Genomic DNA, 15,196 nt, shown 5'->3' on the forward strand with positions numbered 1-15,196 from the left:
AATGAAAACTAGTACTCCCTGTTATCAGCCATTACTAGGGGAGGGGACTGTAGGACAGGAGACTACAATCTATTACTCCCTGTTATCAGCCATTACTGGGGGAGGTGACTGTAGGACAGGAGACTACAATCTATTACTCCCTGTTATCAGCCATTACTGGGGAAGGTGACTGTAGGACAGGAGACTACAATCTATTACTCCCTGTTATCAGCCATTACTGGGAAGAGACAAATGTAAAGCTATGTGCGCACTTTGAGTATTTGGCTGCAGAAATTTCTGCAAGGTTTCTGCATCTCTTGGCAGCAAAAACGCTGCGGAAAAAAACGTGCTTTTTTGCCATGTTTTTTATGCGTTTTTGGAGCTTAATAAAGATATTTGAAAAAAGAAATATGGGAAATCTCTTTAACCCTTGGATTACCGTCGGACGTGTGGTGAGTATATTGGTTAATTTAAATGATTAAAGAATGTGTCTGTTGTATTTCAAATAAAGTGTTTTATTCTGTGTGTGTTTATTTAACTCTTTACTTACAGGTTTAGTAATAAGGGTGTCTGGTTGACACCTCTTCATCACTAAACCAAGGACTTGGTGTCAGCGACACCTAATCCCATTAGCCCTAGTCCCATTCAAATATGAAGTACCATCACTGGAACAGCTGAGGGCTGCTATTTTTAGCCTAGGAAGGAGCCATTAGGTCAACATGTTCCCTGGCTATTAATAACAGCTCACAGCGGTTTGGTTAGCTGCTATGTCCCCACTATCAGCAACTTGCAGCGCTTTAGTCGCAGCGTATTTTTGATGCGTTCTAATGCCGCACTTGTTTTGTCAGTACAGCGGATCCAACCTAGGGTCTCCGCTACAGAAATTAACATACTGCGGTTGAGTTTACGCAGCGTGGAAAACAAGTACAGTGGTCATGGGATTTCTTATAAATGAAAGAAAATGAAGTATTAAATAAAAAAAATGGCGTGGGCTCCCGCATCTTTTTAATAACCAGCAGAGGGAAAACCGACCGCTGGGGGCTGATATTACTAGCCGGGATAGGAGCCATTAGCCAAAGATGTTCCCTGGCTATTAATAACAGCTCATAGCTGTTTGCTTAGCCTTTACTGGCTAGATTACAGGGGGACCCCTGAAAAAAAATTACGTAGGTTCCTGCTATAAAATCTAGCCAGCAAAGGCTAAACAGTTGTGAGCTGATATTAATAGCCAGGGAAGGAGCCATGGATACTGGCCCCCTCTGAGGCTGCTAATATCAGCCCTCAGCGGCCCCTGAAAAGGCTCATCGATAAGATGCACCAAGTATGGCGCTTAACCTCCGCTCTTCCCATTTGCCCTGGTGTGATGGCAAGTGGGGTAAGTGGGTTGGGGTTCATGTCAGCCTTGTATTGGGAGCTGACATGAAGCCCAGGTTAGTATTGGAGAGGCATGTATAAGACGCCCCCATTACTAACCCTAAAGTAAAGGTTTTGAAATAAAGACACGGCTTAAAGAGAATCCTTTATTTGAAATAAAAGTCCACACGGTTTTTATAATTTATTTATAAATAAAAAACACTGTGTACTCACCTAACTCCTAATCCGCTGAAGCCATTGTCGCCTGTAAAAAAAAAAAATAAAATAACAGCAGCACAGCAGGCTATACACTGACAGGAGTGTAATGCAGATTTAAACGCAACGACGATCCTGACCGAAAAATTCCTGATCGTGTGCTCAGCGCTTCAGGATTGCCATTGCATTAGCTGACACATGGATTCCCTCGCGTTTTTTGGCCCTTTTCCGCTTGGAAAAAAACGCTGCAAAAAATGCTCCAAAAAACACACCGCCTGAGACAGGAGACTAAAATCTATTGCTCCCTGTTACCAGCCAGTTTTCATATATGCTGAGCATCTTCAGGGACATTTATAAGTTACAATCTGAGGCTTAGGGACAAATAAATTAGAATTTTAAAATATCATTATTATAATTTTGTATCATAATTTTATTATGGATAATAATTATTTATATGATGTCCTTATAGTTTATGTTGCTAACTATTATTATTATTATTGTTGTTATTATTCTAGATATTATTTTTATTGATATTATTGTTATTATTATTATAGATACTATTATTATTAAGATTATTCTTATTGATATTATTGTTATTATTATGTACATGTGCTATATATACTATTATGCTGTGGTATAGTTTCTATTACTGTTACACTCTTGCTCTCCTGCATGCTCGGTGCGCGGCTCCTGTCCCTTTTTGTGCTCGGTGCGCGGCTCCTGTCCCTTTTTGTGCTCGGTGCGCGGCTCCTGTCCCTTTTTGTGCTCGGTGCGCGGCTCCTGTCCCTTTTTTATACCTGTCAGTATTTCCGGCCTCGGCGGCGTTGAATTTCAGGAGGGTATTTGTGATTTTGCATGTGAGATCAGAGAAGGATAGTTCAGCCAGAGCTGAAGGTCAGGGGTGGGCAAGGCCCCCCGCTGCTGCACTAAATGTCTCCTGACAGCTTGTAAGACACACAGGGGGGGGTTGTCTGTGTATTGATGTGTCCGCAGTACAGACGTGAGGAGGGTCCTGAAGATAAACCTGAGAAACGCTGTAACGGAGCCAAACCACCAATGTATAATGCAGGAACAGCGGTCCTGAGATCTGCGCTTTTTGTAGAGATTTACATTTAAATATCTTTTTTACGTTCAATATGTAATAGTGTCCATGATCTAATACTATATTATTCTACTCCATATTCTACATATCATTAGTCTATTCTATGTTTAGTTTTGCAAGCAGTTTAATTATTGATATTTTTCTGAGCATTACAGAATTATCGGCTTTTTGCGATGTGCATCCCTTTTTATCCTAGGGAGGTCAATGGATCACTATGCCGCCATCTTTTGAAACCCAGGAAAGATGCAGCCAAAGTCAACCAAACCCTCCCATTATCACTAGAAAGCATGGTCATCAGAGTCATCTGATCATTAGAGGGCAGGGTCAGCAGAGTCATCTCATCTTTACAGTGCAGGATCAGCATAGTCATCTCATTATTAGAGGGCAGGATCCGCAGAGTCATCTCATCATTAGAGGGCGGGGTCAGCAGAGTCATCTCATCTTTGCAGTGCAGGATCAGCATAGTCATCTCATTATTAGAGGGCAGGATCTGCAGAGTCATCTCATCATTAGAGGGAGGGGCCAGCAGTCACCTCATTATCATTAGAGGTTAGGATCATCTCATTATCATTAATAGGCGGGGCCAGCAGAATCATGTCATTATCATTAGAGCGCAGTGTACGTAGGGTGATCTCATTATTAAAGGGCAAGATCGTCTCATTATTATTAGAGGGCAGAGTCAGCAGAATCATCTCATTATCATTAAAAGGCAGGGTAAGTAAGGTCATCTCATCATTAAAGGGTAAAGTCAGCAGATTCATCTCATTATCATTAGAGGGCAGAGTCATCTCATTAACATTTAAAGGCAGGGTAAGTAGGGTCATCTCATCATTAGACGGCAGAGTCAGCAGATTCCTCTCATTATTAGAGGGCAGGGTCAGCAGAGTCATCTCTTTATCATTAGAGGGTAGGATCAGCAGATTCATCTCATTATCATTAGAGGGCATGGTCAGCGGAGTCATCTCATTAATATTAGAAGGCATGGTAAGTAGGGTCATCTCATCATTAGACAGCAGTGTCAGCAGATTCCTCTCATTATTATTAGAGAGCAGGTCTGCAGAGTTATCTCGTTATCATTAGAGGGCAAAGTCATCTCTTTAATATTAGAGGGCAGAGTCAGCAGAGTCATCTCTTTATCATTAGAGGGCAGGGTCAGCAGAGTAATCTCATTATCATTAGAGGGCAGGGTCAGCAGAGTCATCTCTTTATCATTAGAGGGCAGGGTCAGCAGAGTCATCTCTTTATCATTAGAGGGCAGGGTCAGCAGAGTCATCTCTTTATCATTAGAGGGCAGGATCAGCAGAGTCATCTCTTTATCATTAGACTGCAAAGTCATCTCTTTAATATTAGAGGGCAGAGTCATCTCTTTATCATTAGAGGGCAGAGTCAATAGGGTCATCTCATCATTAGACAGCAGTGTCAGCAGATTCCTCTCATTATTATTAGAGAGCAGGTCTGCAGAGTTATCTCGTTATCATTAGAGGGCAAAGTCATCTCTTTAATATTAGAGGGCAGAGTCAGCAGAGTCATCTCTTTATCATTAGAGGGCAGGGTCAGCAGAGTCATCTCTTTATCATTAGAGGGCAGGGTCAGCAGAGTCATCTCTTTATCATTAGAGGGCAGAGTCATCTCTTTATCATTAGAGGGCAGGATCAGCAGAGTCATCTCTTTATCATTAGACTGCAAAGTCATCTCTTTAATATTAGAGGGCAGAGTCATCTCTTTATCATTAGAGGGCAGAGTCAATAGAATCATCTCTTTATCATTAGAGGGCAGGGTCAGCAGAGTCATCTCATTATTATAGGGCAGGGTCAGCAGAGTCATCTCATTATCATTAGAGGGCAGGGTCAGCAGAGTCATCTCATTATCATTAAAAGGCAGGGTAAGTAAGGTCATCTCATCATTAAAGGGTAAAGTCAGCAGATTCATCTCATTATCATTAGAGGGCAGAGTCATCTCATTAACATTTAAAGGCAGGGTAAGTAGGGTCATCTCATCATTAGACGGCAGAGTCAGCAGATTCCTCTCATTATTAGAGGGCAGGGTCAGCAGAGTCATCTCTTTATCATTAGAGGGTAGGATCAGCAGATTCATCTCATTATCATTAGAGGGCATGGTCAGCGGAGTCATCTCATTAATATTAGAAGGCATGGTAAGTAGGGTCATCTCATTAGACAGCAGTGTCAGCAGATTCCTCTCATTATTATTAGAGAGCAGGTCTGCAGAGTTATCTCGTTATCATTAGAGGGCAAAGTCATCTCTTTAATATTAGAGGGCAGAGTCAGCAGAGTCATCTCTTTATCATTAGAGGGCAGGGTCAGCAGAGTAATCTCATTATCATTAGAGGGCAGGGTCAGCAGAGTCATCTCTTTATCATTAGAGGGCAGGGTCAGCAGAGTCATCTCTTTATCATTAGACTGCAAAGTCATCTCTTTAATATTAGAGGGCAGAGTCAGCAGAGTCATCTCTTTATCATTAGAGGGCAGAGTCAATAGAATCATCTCTTTATCATTAGAGGGCAGGGTCAGCAGAGTCATCTCATTATTATAGGGCAGGGTCAGCAGAGTCATCTCTATCATTAGAGGGCTGGGTCAGCAGAGTCATCTCTTTATCATTAGAGGGCAGTGTCAGCAGAGTCATCTCTTTATCATTAGAGGGCAGGGTCAGCAGAGTCATCTCATCATTAGAGGGCAGGGTCAGCAGAGTCATCTCATCATCATTAGAGTGCAGGGTTAGCAGAGTCATCTCATTATCATTAGAGTGCAGGGTCAGCAGAATCATCTCATTATCATTATAGGGCAGGGTCAGCAGAGTCATCTCATTATCATTAGAGGGCAGGGTCAGCAGAGTCATCTCATTATCATTATAGGGCAGGGTCAGCAGAGTCATCTCATTATCCTTAGAGGGCTGGGTTAATAGAATCATCTCATCGTTCGAGGGTGGAGATAGTAGTACAGACCTTCCCTGAAGAAGGATGTGCTTTTTTTCCCCCCCGGAGCCTGAATTAGTCTATGGACACTGTTTTCTCCATTGATTTCAGCTGCCATAAAGAGCACACCCCCTGCTGGAGGGTCTATACAGACAATACGGGAAGGAACCGGCCGCCTCCAAATTCCATGTGCCACCACAAAGGGGACATTGGGGCATTTCCCAATAGAAACAAACAAAAAAAATGGTCAGAAGCGAGCAGATGAGGCAGCGGCGTGTCTTAAAATCTCTTATTGGTTTATAGAAGGATTGGTCCAATTGTTACTATGTCAAGAACAAATGAAAATCTGCCCTGGCCGGTAATGAGACCGATCTGGTGCCAACACTGAATGAAGAACTGACAAGACTGGAAACGTAATGAATGGTGGCCTTGAATTGTCACCTGTGCTCCAATTTCATCTAGACGCAGGGTGATGGCGGATCTCACCAGAGACTTATAAAAGGGATGATCCGTCACATATATAATATATATCTGCGTGATAAATGTTAAGTGGTCCATGCTGACCTTCATCCATGGGGATGACGGATGCTGCACGGGGCGGATGGACCCGATGATGGTGGCGTCGCTGGTCCCTTAATTTAAGCCCTATTTCCACTAAAAAATATATATAATTTTTAGTAATCTCTTAAAGGGTAAATATGGCTCAGATTGGTTTCTTTTTAATTCATATGGTTTAATGGTCATTATTTTTTCAACAAATTTTACATAAACGGATAGTACAAGCGAACATAAGAAACTTTGTGACCTTTAAATTGCAGAGAAATCTGCTTTTCTCTCCATTTCTGCAAGCTGAGCTCATCATTCAATCTGAAAACCAGCTAAAATCCATCCAGCTGAAAACGAGATGGGAGGGTTTAGTCACTGAGGGATCAGATTACAGCTGCCTATCGATGGCTGGATTCACAGCTACGCTGCTCAGTGCTGCTGTACAATGTCCTCCATGCTGCTGCTGCTGCTTCTGAACATGTTACATAGAGACAGGAGAGCAGAAGCCCCCTCATGTCTGTGTGTGCTGTGTATAGATGACATTATAGGAGCTAGTCGCCACCCACTAGCTCAGAGACAACCGAAAATTAGAGAGAAATAAAATCCATCCAGCTCATAACAAGATAAGAAGGTTTGGTCACTGAGGGATCAGATTACAGCTGCCTATTGATGGCTGGATTCACAGCTACGCTGCTGAGTACTGCTCTATGATGTCCTCCGTGCTGCTTCCGAACATGTGTTACATAGAGACAGGAGAGCAGAAGCCCCTCATGTCTGTGTGTGCTGTGTATTGAAGACTTTATAGGAGCTAGTCGCCACCCACTAGCTCAGAGACAACTGAAAATTAGAGAGAAACGTTGCAGAGGGAAAAACTGGTGAAAACATGTAGAATACAAGTCATATAATGTCCAGAAATAGCAGAATCGTGTACAGGACAGCTTATTCTGGACTGAGACGTGGGGCTCCCTCAGTCCTGATCTCTGTGAATGCGGCAGAGCAGAGCTTCTCCTAACATCAGCGCTATGATTGGATGACACTTTTGTAATAATGGGGTATATGGTCATCTTCATGAGACCACCCTTTAAGTTGACGTATGGTCTCTATTTCAGTCTGTTGACTTTCCCTGTCCTCTGACTCACGTTTCCGACAGTCGTTTAAGATGATTCTGAAGATTTGAGATTAATTTCTAGGGGGGAAAAATAACAACAATGTTTCAATTGTCAATGATGCAATTACTAAAAAAAGTAGGAAGCAAAGTATAATATAAAATGATATAACGTCATACCTTTCACAATATGCTGTATAATATATTCCAGTATTTCATCTTTGATGACACGAGCGGCAGATTTCCCACATTAAGGTCCATAGAACGAGGTTTTACAGTAGTCTCCAGCGCCCCCTATAGGCCGGTGATTTATTTCTGCAACAATCGTTCTGTTGGGCTGATTACTGTTTGTCTCTTCAGTAACGACCCCCAACATATTCTCTCCGGAATGCTGGGTCTTGTAGCTTTCCTGGACAGCACCAGGTTTAAAGGGTTAATCCCAAAAAATTCCAAAAATTGGAGGTCCCCCCATTCATTGCATTGTCCCCTCCATTCATTATCTGCAGTCCCATAATGAATAGGGGGGCAGCAGAAAACCGTTCTCAGGATTCCTGAGCAATAATCTCAGGATTGCTGAGTGTCCCAGTAATTTATCCTATGGAAAGAGGTCACAACTTGATTTTTTCGGGAATAAATAATAATTTTATAATAACTTTTATTTCAATAGCGCCAACATATTCTACCATTCCCACCTTCATAAATGGCTATTGTGGTGTAAATAGGAGCACTTTTGCAATTTACACCTTATTAAAATTCGCAGCCGTTCTTGAGATAACACTTTTTTTTTTGTGTGTTTACTGCTCGTTGCCAAGGAGACCGACCACCGCAGTTGTCTAACTTGTCGGCACGGCTGGGATTAGGAAGTAGCAGCGCGCTGCAGCCATCCTGGGCAGCTTCAAAACAACTCAATAGAAAAGATCTTGTAAGCGCTGCGCGTGCTCTGCTGTCTAACAGCGGCGGTGGTGGACGGTCTCCGAGGCAACGAGCTGTAAACAAAAGAGAAGTGTTAATATCTCAAGAACGGCTGAAAATTTTAGTAAGCGGCAAATTGCATTTTTGCTTGTGTTTACGATCTCTGTCCGACGATATCCATCTATGTAAGGTGGGAATAATCCCTTTAAGGTCCCTCTCTTAAAGGGGTTTTCCATGAAGGCTCCTGTCTGTTTAACCATATGATTTATAGCTTTTTATAAACCTGATGTTGGGCAGAAGTAAGTTCTGCCGATTGGTTCTGTCTTCTACATCAGTGCCAGGTTCTCATATCGCCTCCTTGGGAAAATTAAAGGGGTTGTCCAGGCTTGGGTCAGAAGTCTTGAGTCACCTGCAGTGCTCACACTGGCACAATTCAGGAGTCTGATTGACTACAAATGTTTCTCCCAAGTCAGGACAACCCCTTTAATTGCTCATCCCCGCAGTACACAGCGCAGGGAGCTCCATCTAGTGGCAGCTACAAGTAGTCGGAATGTTGTCATGTAAAAGTCTTTAACATGGAGCTGCATTAAAAAAAAATAATGATATATTAATCTGTACAGAAAGCTGAGGTATTAAAAGGAGGGATTTCATTATGGGACTTTGCCCAATCTTATGTGCCCCCCTTTTCCTTAATAAAAAAAAAAAAAAAAAAAAAAAAAAGTTTTGCAACTTTACAAAATACTTTGTGGTTCAATTCCCCTGTCTGCAAACATTCCTTGGTCCCATGGAAAAGGTTGAAAGTAAAAAAAAAAAAAAAACACACAGATTCTTTACTGCTACAGAACAAAGGTTGATGGTTTGTTACAATGTATCAGTGTAGGGGGGAAGGATCTCAGGATGGGGGAGAGATCCACGTTCTCCCGCACGGAGAGCATCTGCGGCACTCTCTCCTCTCTCCTCCTGCTCTCACGCTGAGCAGCGTTGCGCCAGTTATTTGTAGCTTATATTACGTTGCGGATTCCTTTTGAGGCTTATAATTACGGATTGTGGCGGTATTTTACATTACGTCGTCAGCACTAAATATGTGAATATTGAATGAGGCTCTCAATTCTGTCTCACTGCTACACCTTCCCGGGGAACAATGTTATTACTGGTAGATATTTACATAGTAATTACAAAAAGAAGGTTGTCATGGTGACAACGCATTCGGCCACCGCATGGCGGGGGTAACCTGTGGATGCATCAACTTCGGTGTTTGGTACATTGTATCAGCGCCTCTGGTGCGAGATAAGTGCAGAGCATCAGGCTGACAATGGGACACTTCAGATTTTCTAAATTAATATATATATTTTTTAAATATATTTACTTTTTGGTCAATTTGCAAACATTTTATTTCCTTTTCTTTGTTCTATTATTATTCTTTTAGTTGATGTTATCAGTGTATTATATCTGATCTTGTTTATGTTTTCAGTGATATTATTTATTTTCTTTTACTAACAGTTGATTGTTTTATTCCTGCTTCAGTTCATTGTTATGATTAGATTTTCATTCATTGTTTTTTTTATCTATTTTATGATTTTTTTTACTTTTATTTTTGATTCAAACTAACAAATGAAATAGTAATTAAACTATTATTATTATTATTGTTAATCTTCTTCTACCTCATCCTCTTCTTCTTCCTCATCTTGATCTTCCTCCTTTTCCTCCTTTTCCTCCTTTTCCTCCTTTTCCTCCTTTTCCTCCTTTTCCTCCTTTTCTTCTTTTTCCTCCTCCTCTTTTTCTTCCTCTTCTTCCTCCTCTTATTTCTCACCCACTTCTTCCTCCTACTCTTCTTCCTCCTACTCTTCTTCCTCCTACTCTTCTTCCTCCTACTCGTCTTCCTCCTACTCGTCTTCCTCCTACTCGTCTTCCTCCTACTCGTCTTCCTCCTACTCGTCTTCCTCCTACTCGTCTTCCTCCTACTCGTCTTCCTCCTACTCGTCTTCCTCCTACTCGTCTTCCTCCTACTCGTCTTCCTCCTACTCGTCTTCCTCCTACTCGTCTTCCTCCTACTCGTCTTCCTCCTACTCGTCTTCCTCCTACTCGTCTTCCTCCTACTCGTCTTCCTCCTACTCGTCTTCCTCCTACTCGTCTTCCTCCTACTCGTCTTCCTCCTATTCCTCCTCTCCTTTCTCCTCTTCTTCTTCTTCTTCCAACTCCTCTTCCTCCTTCTCTTCTTCTTACTCCTACTCCTACTCTTCCTCCTCTTCTTTTTCCTCCTTCTCCTTTTCCTCCTCTTCTTCTTCCTCCTTCTCCTCCTCCTCCTCCTCTTCTTCCTCCTTCTCCTCCTCCTCCTCTTGTTATTCTTCCTCCTCTTTTGCCTTTTCTTTTTTTTCCTCCTCTTTTTTTTTCCTCTTCTTCTTCCTCTTCTTTCTTTATCCTTATTTTCCTTCCTGCCTACCGTATACTATGCTGTCGTGCTGCCTTATTGCCCAGTTCATGCTCCTTTAGAAGCTGCTTTTAATTGCTGCTCAATTAGACTCAGTCAACTATATTCAAACAGTTTTTGTACAAGACTTACCCTGCCGGAGTCTCTTTGCTCTCCACCTGCACGCTCAGACAGGGAAAGTTGTGTACACAAACTATAATATAGTGTACATATTCTTGCTGAGCAGCAGCTAAAAGCAGTTTGTTAAGAAGCTTGAACTTTGCATTGAAAAATCACTGCAGCAAAGTGTTTAGGAGAAAAGGAAGTAAAATAAGACAATGTAATATGCAACAAAAATTCATAACTTTGCAATCCCTGAAGGATCTATATATATAATTGTCTTATCCCGTCTGTCTGTCTGTCCAGGAAATCACGCGTCGCTCATTGGTCTGGAAGCTGTCTGTCCAGGAAATCCTGCGTCGCTCATTGGTCCGGCCGCGGACAATCAGCAACGCGGGATTTCAGAAAAAAGATGGCGGCCGTTAGCGGCTCATCTGCCGGACGGAGGTCAGCGGCGATGCAGCCGGGAGATGAGCGGCGCTAGCAGCAGAACTACCCCGACCGGCGCCGCTGACCTCCATGCGGCTAACGTCGGGAGATCAGCGGCTAGGACCGCTGATCTCCCGACGGCAAGTGTGAACGGAGGACCGGGGAGCGGCGCCGCCGGTTGGGATGCTTCTGCTGCGAGCAGCCGCTCATCTCCCAGCTGCTCGCAGCGGAAGTACCCGCACAGGCAGTGCCGGTGCTCGCTAATACGATGCTGATTGGTCGCAGCCGCCGGACGCGACCAATCAGCGATATTGGCGCCAAATTTAAACAACGCTCTGCTGATTGGTAGCGGCCGCCAGCCGACCGCGACCAATCAGCGAGATTGGCGCCAAATTTAAACACCGCTCTGCTGATTGGCGCCAAATTTAAACAACGCTCTGCTGATTGGACGCAGACGGCGGTTTCGACCAATCAGCGATTTGGACGCCAAATTTAAACGCCGCTCTGCTGATTGGTCGCGGCCGCCAGCCGCGACCAATCAGCGAGATTGGCGCCAAATTTAAACACCGTTTTGCTGAGGTCGCTGTCGCGACTAATCAGCAATTTTAACAAATTTAAAATTTAAACAACACTCTGCTGATTGGTCGCGGCCGCCGGCCGACCGCGGCCAATCAGCGATATTGCCGCCAAATTTAAACACCGTTTTGCTGAGTTGTCGCTGTCGCGACTAATCAGTAATTTTATCGCCAAATTTAAACAAGCTCTCCGGTCCTCACTAACACAGTTCGCTGATTGGTCGCGGCCGCCACCCCTGACCAATCACTGATATTGCCGCCAAATTTTAACACTGTTTTGCTGATTGGTCGCGGTTTCCGACCGCGACCAATCAGCGATTTTGGCGCCAAATTTAAACAACGTTCTGCTGATTGCGCCCCGTCGGCCGCATACCTATTCTAGAATACCCGATGCGTTAGAATCGGGCCACCATCTAGTAATTAAATAAATAGCTTATTTTTTTTTATAGGTATGTTTACATACTTTGCGTTTTTACCATGTTTTTCTCAAGTCGTTTTTTTTTTTTTTTTTTTTAGCAAAAAATGCCGCATTTTACTGTCCCGGCAAATTGAATGAGAGTTTTGAAATGTTGCTTATTTTTTCCTCGCAGATTTTCTGTCAATTCTTTCAGCGTTTTTGCACCGTTTTTCCACCCATTCCAATGAATGGGAAAAAATGCACTAAAAAATGCACTTAAAAGAACACATTTTTATTTAATGCATCTTTTTTCTTACCAAGAAACAATTGTTTGATGCAGAAATGTCCTCCGCTAATAGCTAACGTGTGCACATGCCCTTGCACCCCCACCCCCCATATCTATGACCCTGATGTGTATATATTCTGTATATGGGATGTTGTGTTCTGTCGCATGTATCCGCTGGTCGCTGCTCTTCCTTGTTGCTTTCGTTGTAGCATTTCTCGCGCGCTGACAGTTGCTGTTGCAGTGCACCATGTGGCGGTATATAGGGGCAGTATATAGACACTTTACGGTGTATGTTCTGTGTTTCCGCAGTGCACGGGACCTGGGACGAGTGGTCTCCCTGGAGTCTGTGCTCATCAACGTGTGGAAGGGGTTACCGGGAGAGAACCCGGACTTGCAACCCGCCTCAGTTTGGGGGTGAAGAATGCAAAGGACCAGAGAAACAGACCAAGTTCTGCAACATCGCCCTATGTCCAGGTGAGGAAATACATCTCCGCGCAGATGTAGCAGAGCTGGAGGCTTTGAGTTGTTCAGTTGTTGGGTTTTTCAGTCTGACATTTATAGTTTTTAGTATGTTCTAATATTGCATTTATTGTAGCAGAGCTGAGTCGGTGATGGTAGCAGAGCGAAGTGTGTTGAATGTAGCATAGGTTACCTAGTCAGATGAAGCAGAGCTGAGTGTGACATGTGCAGCACCAGCACTGATAACACCTCCGATACACAGAGCAGGATTTCTCAGTAAGTTTCTCAAAAAGTTAGCTAAACTTTTTTTTTTTTTTTTTGTTCCATGTAATTCTTGATCAGCTTTGGCAAAGTTTTGCATCTTTTGTAATGTGATTCATTACCTTATTTTGCTTCCTTCTTTCTCAAAAGTCAGCGCTGAGAGTGCTGTTTTAGCTGTTTTGGTTTATGCACCTTTTAAAAGCTGCTTTGAACTGTTGCTCTAGTAAGAGTCTGTGCTCACTACTTACAGACACTGGCACTGTCTGAGCATTCGGGAGGGGAGCAGAGCATGTAAATAGTGTTTAGATGGATTCTTTCTGGAGCAGCGGTTCAAAACTGCTTCTAAAGGTGCACAAATTAGGCAGATAAAGCAGCTCGGCTCTCAGCTCGGTGTTAGAGAGAGGGAAGCAAAATGAGTGAACGGAGTGTGTTACAAAGACATTAGAGGCTGATTAATAATTAAATTTAAAAAAGTTTGGTCCCTTTGATATCTTTCCAAGGTCACTTTGAGTTATACTTATGGCTTTACATGGGACTGCAATACCCCGCCTCATGGCAGTGCGCACACCATGCAGCCTGACAGACTGCCGGCACACTCAGCTCTGCTGCATCTTTAGCCGGTACTTGTGGTGACTGCTCAGTGTCTTCTTGCAGTGGACGGTACTTGGAACGAGTGGTCCGGGTGGAGCGCCTGCTCCGCTACCTGCTCCAATGGGACTCAGAAGAGGATCCGGGAGTGTAACGGACCGTCGTACGGCGGCAAGGAGTGTCAAGGCCTTTGGTCGGACGAAAGGGACTGCTTCATCACACAGTGTCCAGGTAAGAGTTAAACACTAGTTCTATAGATCTGGATGGGATTTGTGGATTGCAGCTTTGGGGGTGACTGGAGTGTTCTGTTCTGTCAGTTAATGATGGCTTCTCCTTCCAGTGGATGGGAAGTGGCAGCTGTGGGGCCAGTGGGGGGGCTGCAGCTCCACGTGTGACGGCGGGGTGCAGCGGAGGGAGCGCAGCTGCTACGGACAACTGTATGGAGGGGAGGCGTGCAGCGGCCAATCAGAGGAGAGCAAGCCCTGCAACCAGAAGAAGTGTCCGGGTAAGAGGAATGATGGGGGGAGTAGTGCTGCTGAAAGGGGTATCAAAAGAGGATTAGATACAGCGGACAGTGTCACAAGAGAGGATTAGATACAGCGGTCAGTATCACAGCAGAGGGTTAGATACAGCGGTCAGTATCACAGCAGAGGATTAGATACAGCGGTCAGTATCACAGGAGAGGGTTAGATACAGCGGTCAGTATCACAGGAGAGGATTAGATACAGCGGTCAGTATCACAGGAGAGGATTAGATACAGCAGTCACTATCACAGGAGAGGATTAGATACAGCGGTCAGTATCACAGCAGAGGATTAGATACAGCGGTCAGTATCACAAGAGAGGATTAGATACAGCAGTCAGTATCACAGGAGAGGGTTAGATACAGCGGTCAGTATCACAGCAGAGGATTAGATACAGCAGTCACTATCACAGGAGAGGATTAGATACAGCGGACAGTATCACAGGAGAGGGTTAGATACAGCGGTCAGTATCACAGCAGAGGATTAGATACAGCGGTCAGTATCACAGCAGAGGATTAGATACAGCGGTCAGTATCACAGCAGAGGATTAGATACAGCGGTCAGTATAACAGCAGAGGATTGGATACAGCGGTCAGTATCACAGGAGAGGGTTAGATACAGCGGTCAGTATCACAGGAGAGGGTTAGATACAGCGGTCAGTATCACAGGAGAGGATTAGATACAGCGGTCAGTATCACAGCAGAGGATTAGATACAGCGGTCACTATCACAGGAGAGGATTAGATACAGCGGACAGTATCACAGGAGAGGGTTAGATACAGCGGTCAGTATCACAGGAGAGGGTTAGATACAGCGGTCAGTATCACAGGAGAGGGTTAGATACAGCGGTCAGTATCACAGGAGAGGATTAGATACAGCGGTCAGTATCACAGCAGAGGATTAGATACAGCAGTCACTATCACAGGAGAGGATTAGATACAGCGGACAGTATCACAGGAGAGGATTAGATACAGCGGACAGTATCATAGGAGAGGATTAGATACAGCGGT

The 15,196-nt window shown here is 43.9% G+C and overlaps 1 protein-coding gene across 8 annotated transcripts in view; it reads left to right on the plus strand.

Moving 5' to 3' along the window:
* Positions 1–15,196, plus strand: part of ADGRB1 (adhesion G protein-coupled receptor B1) — a 911,276-nt gene that overhangs the window by 452,640 nt on the left and 443,440 nt on the right. For all 8 annotated transcript variants that reach the window (XM_073679967.1, XM_073679961.1, XM_073679962.1 and 5 more), the window contains exons 6-8: positions 12,666–12,830; positions 13,731–13,895; positions 14,005–14,169. In XM_073679967.1, coding sequence (XP_073536068.1) covers positions 12,666–12,830; positions 13,731–13,895; positions 14,005–14,169 — 495 coding nt within the window. The remainder of the gene's footprint in view (positions 1–12,665; positions 12,831–13,730; positions 13,896–14,004; positions 14,170–15,196) is intronic.

Source organism: Phyllobates terribilis, unplaced genomic scaffold (genome assembly GCF_046119375.1).
Source record: "Phyllobates terribilis strain yellow unplaced genomic scaffold, ASM4611937v1 Scaffold_4__5_contigs__length_816908805, whole genome shotgun sequence".
NCBI lineage: Eukaryota > Metazoa > Chordata > Amphibia > Anura > Dendrobatidae > Phyllobates > Phyllobates terribilis.